The sequence below is a fragment of the Vigna umbellata genome, chromosome 3 (genome assembly GCF_029865625.1).
Source record: "Vigna umbellata cultivar VRB3 chromosome 3, Vumbellata_1.0, whole genome shotgun sequence".
In the NCBI taxonomy this organism is placed as follows: Eukaryota; Viridiplantae; Streptophyta; class Magnoliopsida; order Fabales; family Fabaceae; genus Vigna; species Vigna umbellata.
Window position 1 is genome coordinate 7,459,062 of NC_142167.1, and position 9,991 is coordinate 7,469,052.

The following is a 9,991-nucleotide window of genomic DNA, read 5'->3' on the forward strand; positions in this document are numbered from 1 at the left end:
ATTGATCCTAAATAAATAGTAACTATATTGATCCTAAGAAATAATTAATTACATTTATTATTTATGATAGAGGAAAAAGGAAAAAGAAATTCTGAATTTGGAGCAGTGCATTAAATTGTAATGGTGAGAGGGGTAGATGTAGAATGATGGATGTGCAGTGTTTAGGTTGGCACACAAATTAATAATGCAAAAAAAAATAATATTATCGATAAAACGTCTGTGTCCACTTTTACTTTATAATAACAAAATTTTTTAATTATTATTAAAATAATTTTTTCATTAATTAGTGAAAAATACATTTTCAAAAGAGAATTTAAAATTAATTAATAAATATTTTATATCGATAAAGATAAAATAGAAGTGAAATATGTTAAAAAAAAACGATTTCCAATCAGTAGTTATAGATTTTAAATAGTTTTATTTTACTGTATTCTGTTTTTCTTTTACCTATTTTGATTCAAATTTAAAATTAATATTTGTTACAATGCATGAACAGTGAAATATGTTCGAAGGCAGTAATAATTGCACCGACGAAGAGTGTGGGTGGCTGGTTTAGAGGGACAGCACGTTTCCCTGTGTGGGTCCCACTCCCTCACTCCCTTCCATAAAACGCACAGCACAAACCCTTTTCTTCTTCTCTCTCTCTCTCTTTCTCTCTCTCACCAACCACACTCGTCGCCAGCGTGGTTGTTGTGTGAGGAGCGCTGCCACTTCATTCGCCGAGACATGATGTCCTCCTCCGGCGCCGGCAGGTACATGGCCTTTCCGCCGTCGCCCTCCGCTCCTCCATCGCCGCATCTCTCCGCTCTGCGCTCCTCCGCTTTAGCCGAGCAGGACAAGTATTCCTATATCTCTTTGTCTTTGTTACTCTCGCTCTATATATATGTGTGTGCGTATGGATTGCTTGGATCTTCGGTTTAATTGTTACTTACTGTGTTTAATTTAAGCAATTCCGCTGACGAGATTCTTTCTCTATTTTTTCGTCTCGCTTGCGATGTTGTTTTTTTAGCTGATTTCGGACTTCGGCTGAGGGTTTTTTTAGCGTGGGGGAGGGGATAGGGTTTTGGTTTTTGTTTTTCGGGAATGGTCAAAGGGGAGTCGCACTGTGTTCACTTCAATTGTTGATTGGTTCTTTTGTTTTTTGTTTTTTGCTGTCTGGTTCGATTTCGTGGTTAATGGTTTGGATGGTGGTTTTCGTGACCTGATCTGCCGCTTTTGCTGGAGTTGGTTGGGAGAATGGATCCTTCTTTGTGGAAATGGAAAATGGTTGTGGACAGTGGATTTGATTCCGTTTTTGTGAATTGATTTTTGTTGTGGTGGATTGTTGTTTTGGCTGCGTTCAACTGTTAACTGATTGCTTTGTGCAGGGTGATCTTTGTCGCAGACTAGTTGATCTTGTTGCTTTGCAATTAGTTCATCTTGCTGTCGGATTAAGTTGGCTTTTTCTTTGATTGGGTTTAAGTTGTTGTGTGATCCTTGTACTTGACCTGACCTACTGGGAGAAGGCTTTGTTGTTGTTTGTTACTGAAGATGACTTTGCATTGTTGGTGCTGCCTTTGTATGTGTGTCCTTTTTGTCATTGTACTTAGTTCATGATTTACTACCAAGCTAAACAACTGGCATTAGTCCTTCATCCTTGATAAGTTTATCATACTGTACTTTTTGTTGTGTGATTTGTAATCGCTACATTGTCGTACTCTCATTGTGTGGTTTTTTGCTTGCTTTCCAGATATCTATCTGAGTTGTTGGGAGAACGTAACAAGCTTAGTCCTTTCATGGCTGTGCTTCCGCAGTGCTTTCGATTATTAAACCAAGGTGAGATTCGTTACTCAAACAAATGGCGAAATAAGCATGAAGCGCCCCCCCTCCCCCCCTTCTCACTGCCCCCCCTCTGCATCTCTCTCTATGCTTTAGTTATCTTTATCATGACATGAGTTTACTTCGCTCCTAGTCCCTTCTTGTCTAGGGATAGAAAATCAAAGCATCTATCAACTTGCGAAGCTTCTTAATCAGTTGTCAATTTACTTTGCCATAAGTCAGATCTCAAATTTAATTGATGTTTCTTATTTTATTCCATGATTAAAAATGTTCCATCCAAGGTAAATTATGGGGCTTTGGCAAACTGAAACAAGTTTGTACTGATATAAATTCAATACTTTCTCATTTTAAATGTTGTAGACCTGTACGTAAATATCATCGAACTGTTTAATTATTTTTAAACTAATAATGATAAAGGAAACTGGACTATGGGGATTAATGTAGTTGTCCGGACTTATGCTGCTTTCAGGTTGCATAAAAAATAGTTTATTTTGCGTAGCACCCAATATAGGTAAGTACGTGTTAATTTGCATGGTCATATACAGAGATATGAAATGTGTTTTGGTAGATTCATAATTAAATGTTTAGATATTCTCTTTATAGGTGAAGTTAATCTATTACTCCTATCGTTATAAGCTGGTAGCATTTACTCTAATTCTTGTAAATTAAGAAAGATTGATAGTTTCCATAGTTTTAGGCTTATATTTGGGAAGTGCTGAGGCTAGTTGGCGTATGTAATGTACCCGCTTTGTATAGTTTCATACTATCAAGTAATGTTAAGAAATTTCACTCCCATTGAGGTATTAGAACTCCTGATTAATTTAGCTCTTGTCGTGGGCCAACCCTGGCCTTCAACACAACTTCCTTCGCCACTTCTATAACTTCACTTCTTCTCCTGTCCCTTCTGCCAAGTCTCCTGAACCTATCCTAATACTGCTGTAGGACCTTCAGAATCCAGCAGACCTGGCTATCCCTGAAGCCCTATTACTGGAAACCTCCATATTTGCCCTCACATGCCAGTGCCCCTGCTTGTACGTGAGCTCCATGTACCATCTTGCCTGAAGCCCTGTTTTTGGAGACTTCCACATGTCCCTCACGTGCCACTTTCCCTTGCTTGCGTGTGTGGTCCATTTACCATCTTCCGAGTCACCATACAACTTTTTGTTTACATGCTTTTATATACCGAAAGCCCTTTTTTGGTGGACTATAGCCTGAGCTACATCATTATGTTGGTTCCTTAATTAAAACCAAATTCTCTCACCTAAATTCTCTCTCATGAGCAAACCCCGAGCCTCTGGCAATGGAGAGGAAATTGGAGGAAAGAAGAGCTCTGTAGGATGTGGTGAGATCAGAGTCGAGTACAATGGTGAGGGAGATTTGGAGGCCGCAAAGGCCTAGGAAGGTGAGCTGGTATATTCCACTAATGGTGACTGGTTGTGGTGGATGGTTTGAGCATGGCAGTGATGAAAGAGATTGAACTGATGAACTGATGGGAAACTTCTGAAGCAGCAGAAACCAGAAAGAAACAGAGGAAGCATGACAGTGACTGCAACTGGTGCCTTAGTTTGGCTTTGTCATAACTATCTTGGATACCTTCCGTTTACTCCATTAATATCAATGTTTTGGTATTTGTTATACTATGAGTTGTTCTGTCCTTTCGTTTTGATGTTTGTGACTCAATAATTTGTTAAATGCACCAACACGTACTTCCTTTCCAGCTCTAATAAAAATGGTGCTCCTTTTGCTATTCTTCAGCCTGATGTGTTGGGCCCCACCACTATTTCTAGCATTTATAGTTATAAATGGTCATTTCTTTGGTTGATGGCTGTACTTATCAATTGTTTCTACTTTTACCATAGTTTAGACACAATTTGGGAAGCCAATCGAGTGTTTATGACAAGTGTAAATATTTTCTGTTGAATGATAAATTATTCTGGGAGCTGAAGATTATATGCCAATAAATTGTGTGAAAGCCCATGATATTCACTTGGATGGAGCATGCAGTGGACTTGTACTAACCTGTGCTGATTTATGTACGAAAATCTGTAAATCTACTGTATTTCAAAATACTATAAAGTTCAAAGGGTAATGATAGGGAAGCATAAATGTACATTTTTCCATGCTGGGCTAGAAAATTGCACTTCAACTGTGAAGAGAATTATATGGTTATATGTGCACCTGTGTTTATATTTTATTCTTTTATTATTAATTGCTGCATTTGTCGAAAAACCTTTTTATGTTTGTTGGGATTGGAGAAGTTTGGGAGGACATCATAAGCTTAAGAATGTAGCATGAATGAATAGGAAGCAATGGTATGAAAGAGTTCATGTGAAGGGTTTAATGAAAAGGATTGACAGGTTTAAAACTTTTGGTCCACTGTTATTTGAGTTTTAACTAATATCACCAATTTTTTTAATGGGGGGTTTACCTATATCTTTTGGTTTGGGAGATGGGTTTGGATGGTGTTAGATCCCTGACCCTTGCACATTGAAATTGAAGAGAGGATCTGGAAGGTGTATCAGAGAAGGAACAAAAGAAAAAAATATGATTATTAGTCAGATGACCAGTCAGTCAGAGCTGGCAATGAGTTTGACAGGTGAGAGTGGGGACAGTTAATAGATAGGGGGATCTGTTGTGCAAGGGATTTGTGTTATTGTGCAAAAGGGTACTCTGGTGAAGGGGTTCTCTCCTTGTTTCTCCTTCTTCCAAACAGAGATATATTTCCTGAGTTTCTTTTCTATCCCTTTCACCTGATGTATTGTTACTGTTTTTCTTCTATTGTGAGATGTTCTTTCTAGAATGGCCATATATTTTCGGTTAACTTGTGGTTTCCTTCACATGACAGTGGAAACATGATAGCAGCTTGACGTAATTAGTTAGAAATGACATTTTCAATGGAATGACATTCAAACTGGAAACTCTTGGTTGAGAACCCTTTGAAAGGCTTTCAATCTAGTTTCCTGATTTAATTGATGGAAAGACTGCTTATTTGCTCCTAGTGGCCTTTTAGAAGGCCCGTAACACACCTTGTATGCTTACCTTTCATCTCACTAGTATAGTTTTCTGTAAGTCAGAAGATATTTTAATTGACTTCAGCCAAAACTAGTTGCAGGAAATCTGTGACGTATTCTTGATTTCAATTGAAAGTCTAGGTTGTTGTAATACCTGCACAGTTTTAGTTAGTCCCTTACTTGTTCATGAGACGAGTACTGCAAAATTCAAAGCAAAATGTCGGGAAAATTCTTCGTGAGTGATTCAGTACATGCAGATGTTGAGGGCTCTTAAACATCATGGCTAGCTTTCTCATTCTCCTGATAACAAATCATCCCTTTTCTATTATTTATGTTTAAATAAATGAGATATGAGGGAAAAGGAGGATTTGTGAAAATATTCTCTGTTGGGAGTTATGTTTTTACTATGTGAAGAGGAAACTGTGAGATTATCAAGTAAACTCACAAAATCCTCACTTATAAATTTCTACAAACATTTTAGATTTCCTTTAATTTGGACCCTTTTAAAGGTCTGCCAAGGGAAAGAAATTATTACTTAACCCTTAATTTTTTTTTTCCTTTTTTAACCTTCATTTTCCTTCAATTCCTAAATGAACCCAAATTGGATCAGATGTTAAGTGTTAACTATTTTTAAATATTAAATGAGTGTGAAAGGTGTTTCTTGAGTTGGTGGCTTAGTTGTTAAGTAACTGATAAAATTAGATGTCATTAATCTTGTACTTATCGGAATGGGGTACTAGGGATTCAATTAGCTTGGTTTTAGCAGAATTTAGTGTGTATAACTTGTGGGATCTGATGTGTTATTACTAATTGTTTTCCATCTGAGAAAGCAGAAAAAAGACAAATTTCCAGCTGGAATATGTTATTGCTGCTTTATGTTAATCTAATAGTATGTGCTTACAAGATATTGTTTAAACTCTTGAAATGTTTCTGTCAAAACAATGCTTAAATATCATTCAGATTTTAAAAGATGTTTTGAAATTATATTCTTATGTTGGAAATACCAGTTTGAATGGTTTACTAAATGACTTCAAAAGTTTTCTGGTTTCAATTAAGTGCGTAATATTTTTTTCTTTAAATATTATATGACAATTAAGTGCATTCCCCCCTCACCATTTAGAGTACTACCATCAAAAGCTGGTATATATCTCATAAGGATAGCATTAGTTTTTACTGACTCAGCAAACATCCGTGTTGCATCAATTATGTAGTGACTGCTAACATGTTAACAAATGCTGATTGGTAAATCTTCTTCTTGAAAATTGACATTTTTGGAGCAGAAATTTTGCGTGTAACATCGCTGATGGGGAATGCATCAGTTTTAGGTCAAAGTGGGCTTGAACAAGCTAGCCCCCTGGCTACTGGAGGAATATTTTCAAACGGAGGTGCCAATGTGAACGGATGGGCATCACGATTTCAATCAGAAGTATGGATACTAACCATTAACATAACTTCATTAATTCATTTTCATCTAATTCTGTGTTTTAGAAGTATTTCTGACTCAATTTTACATCCCATGCTAACTCATGACATTTGTTCTAGTTATTGTAGTTCTAATGTTTGTGACAGGCAGTGCAAAGCTAACATTAGGATCTGACAATTATTCTATAGCTTAGCTTCTGTTTCTAAAATCCTGCTAGTAGATATCATCTTTTTATGTCAAGATAAATTTGATGTCAATACTTGGCCGCCTTTACAATTTTCTGCCAAATCACAGATGTGGTGAATATTTGCATCTGGATAAATATGAGTATATTAGCATGAATTATGGAAGAATGCTAACATTAGCCATATCAAGAGAAGTGAAACTGTAAGTTTTATGAGGTTTAATGAATTATTTGCTAAGTTCCCAAAATAGCTTGTAATTTATCTTAACATCTTAATAGTCTGACTTCAGCTATAATTTAAAATATCATTTGACATTATTTTCTGACGCCCTGGTTCTTCTTGACAATCATAGTCAGGACATGTGTACATTTTTGTCTTTATGTATGTCATCTCATGACCGTAGATACTCTTGCGTGCTTATATTTTTTCGTTGTGTTTTCAACTTATTTTTAATTCTGAGCAGCTAGTATTGTCCCTTTTTGGTGATCTATTGGTGGCCTCTGATACAACAGTAATTTTCACCTGCTTGCCAGTAAATAGACTACCATATATGTCTTTTTTTTTTTTTAATTGACATTAGAATTAAAACATGCAGAGGCCCAGCTTGTTGCAGTCCTCACCAACACCAAACTGGCTGAGTCCACAAGGCAGCTCATCTGGTTTACTTATTAAAAAGACACTCAGAGTCGATATACCTGTGGACACATATCCTAATGTATGGAGGATCTTATCTCTGTCTCAATTTATGTTAAACTTTACATTGTAGAAAGATCTACTATTGACTTTAGTCTATTGCAGTATAACTTTGTTGGTCGCCTCCTAGGCCCTAGAGGAAACTCTCTAAAGCGTGTAGAAGCGAGTACTGACTGTCGTGTCTTGATCAGGGGCCGTGGTAGCATTAAGGATCCTACTAGGGTAAGAATGAACATTTCATTACGTGTTCCAAGTCTAACATGATTAATGTAACCTGATAAAATTACTGCACTATGATGAAACATGGAAATCTTGAGAAGATGTTTTATGTTGCCATATCACATCTGGTTAATATAGTAGTATTTATTTTATCAAAGAGATCTAATTTTCTTCTGGTTGCAATCTTCTCGCATTGATCCTGGCAAAAGGATTTTAACAATTGGTGTAGCACCCTGTACTGTCTTAATGTACGTGTTGTCAATGATTGTAGTTTATATTTCTATCCGCTCCGGTGTCCAACCACTGTAGTAAATCTAATGTTAATGTCTACATTGTTTAATGTTCTGTTGATTTCAGTTGGACTTCTAGGTATTTCTGGTGATTGAATTTTATTCATATTTTTATAGGAGGAAATGATGAGAGGGAAACCTGGGTATGAACATTTGAACGAACCTCTCCACATTCTAGTTGAGGCAGAATTACCGGTTGAAATAGTTGATGCACGGTTGATGCAGGCACGTGACATACTTGAAGATTTGCTCAAACCGGTGGTATGTTCTTGTGAATTCAATTGATATTGGTAGGTACACAACTTTATCGGGATTTGGTTTGTTCTAATTGTTTGGAGTTTTATCTTTCAGGATGAATCTCAGGATTTCTACAAGAAGCAGCAGCTTCGGGAGCTAGCAATGCTGAACGGCACTCTTCGCGAGGAGGGTTCCCCCATGTCTGGTTCTGTTTCACCATTCCAAAACAGCCTTGGTATGAAGAGGGCCAAGACCAGGGGGTAAATGTTCCTGATGGGTGAGAGAGCTTTTGGAGCTTGTGTTAATTTTCTAAATCAGCACTTACCATGCCACTGGAGCTGCTGTCAATGAATGCCCTGAATTGCCATCGGGGCACTGGCACCATAGTGCCAGTTCTAACTTGTTCTATGTGCAGTGTGTTTACATTGAGTTTGGGGGAGGTTTAAAGATGGTAGCACGTAGTGAAGGTCCAATTGAGTTTGGTGATTTTTTTTAGTGTCGGTTAGGCGATTTGGTTAGATATTCACCAAATCTGTCTATATTATATATGGGGTTATATTTAAACTTGCAATGACAGTTTTGATATGGTTTTGGAATTCTGTGAGGAAGGTTATGTTATGGTTTGTACCCAGATTGTGAGGCAGACAGATAATATCTACTTCAGTGCGTGTATGGTGACATTTTGTAGTATCTAATGTAGATTATAAATTTGTGAAAATACCTTTTTTGGACTCTTTTAGTTTCTTTAGATATTGTTAGTGATCTTTCACTTTTCCTTCTGTTCTTTTTCCTAAAACTAATCACTACCTTGTTAGTTTGTTTCATTGTGAGGATCTTGTTCCTCCTGATAGATTGAAGGTAAAAATGTATTTATCCTTAATCAGTACCTAAATTTTAATGGGAAAATTAGGGCTATAATCGAGCCACTCGCGTCTTGGGAAAATTAAGAGAGGACGGGTCTATCCCTTTTGTTTCTAATTTTGAAATGTAATGCTTTTATTAATTATTTTTCATGATTGGTAGCCCAGGGGTTTAGGCAAATGTTTTCATCTCATTTCGTTAGGTTATCAGTGTGTGGTGGGCCCATAACCCATAGGTTCCTGGTTGAATCTGATAAAAGGAAGGGGCAAGGTACTTGCCTAAAACCCTGACCCTAAAGTTGGGTTTTCATACACGAAAAATAATAAATAAATAAAAACATTACATTTCAACAATTTTTTTTTTCAAACTAGAGCATGTGCCAAGTTTCAAACATAAATTAAATTTTAGGTCCCGTTAGAGATTTAGAATGTCTGCAAGTAAAGTTGAAAAACTCAGTAATGAGATTATTGGAGAGCAACTTTTCTTTAACAAAATAATATGTTTTGTTTTCTAATGAAACATCGAATTGGAGACATCTGGTTGTTACAATATAACTTCATTTGTTCATTTTCATAAAAGTTCAAGGAGTTGTTTAATTCACATAACAAGCTCAAATGTAACAATAATTATAGATCAATATTCAACTTTTGTACTAGATTGAGTAGTAATATTTTGTTTCTTATTTTTCTAAAATACAAGTTTCCACAAAGAAATATACAATATCTCGTGATAGATCTTGTATTAATTAAACAATCAGTTTAATTTATATCATAATACTTTACTATTTAAGTACTTTCTTTGTTTTCATACAACAATCCATATTATGGATTCTCTTTTACATATATAAGAATGTGAATCACAACATTTCAATGATTAACGTGAGATTTAGTATAAATTGACTTACAATTCTCACTTGATAAAAATGATCAGATCTTATTATAGTAAGATAAATAAATTTTCTAATCAACTTTCTATATCTCTCTGGGTTTGAGAAAATATATTTTGAGGAGACAAGTATGACAAATTACAAGTATGTTAATAATCCGATAGACTCAAATTAAAAGTTAACGAAAGACCAATATAAACTTTTCTCTAGAAATATAGAAGGTTAGTTGAAAATCTCGTTTAACTTATTATAATATAAGATCCGATCTTTCTTATTCAGTGAGAGTTATAAAGTCAATTTATGTAAAATCTTTACATGGATTACTTGAATATTATGATTCACGTTCTCAAATATATGTAAAAAGAGAA

General features: G+C 35.8%; 1 protein-coding gene across 2 annotated transcripts; it reads left to right on the forward strand.

Annotated features, from left to right (window-relative positions):
* The first annotated feature begins 631 nt into the window (after window positions 1-631).
* On the forward strand, window positions 632-8,609 carry LOC124845027 (KH domain-containing protein At5g56140-like). Of its 2 annotated transcripts, none has more exons than XM_047322051.2 (7): window positions 632-839; window positions 1,730-1,815; window positions 6,149-6,255; window positions 7,033-7,152; window positions 7,236-7,352; window positions 7,757-7,900; window positions 7,991-8,609. In XM_047322051.2, the coding sequence occupies exons 1-7, from the start codon at window positions 727-729 to the stop codon at window positions 8,138-8,140; spliced, it is 837 nt and encodes a 278-aa protein (XP_047178007.2). In that variant the 5' UTR covers window positions 632-726; the 3' UTR covers window positions 8,141-8,609. The 2 variants fall into 2 exon arrangements, with proteins under 2 accessions (XP_047178007.2, XP_047178006.2); XM_047322050.2 differs by having other exon boundaries at window positions 633-839; window positions 6,110-6,255.
* Window positions 8,610-9,991: the final 1,382 nt, after the last annotated feature.

Excerpts from the sequence above, each read along its gene's own strand:
- LOC124845027 (XM_047322050.2), top strand. The coding sequence starts at position 727 with ATGATGTCCTCCTCCGGCGCCGGCAGGTACATGGCCTTTCCGCCGTCG. Across the intron at positions 840-1,729 it reads GCTTTAGCCGAGCAGGACAA|ATATCTATCTGAGTTGTTGG; the intron begins GTATTCCTATAT and ends CTTGCTTTCCAG. Across the intron at positions 7,153-7,235 it reads CTGTGGACACATATCCTAAT|TATAACTTTGTTGGTCGCCT; the intron begins GTATGGAGGATC and ends AGTCTATTGCAG.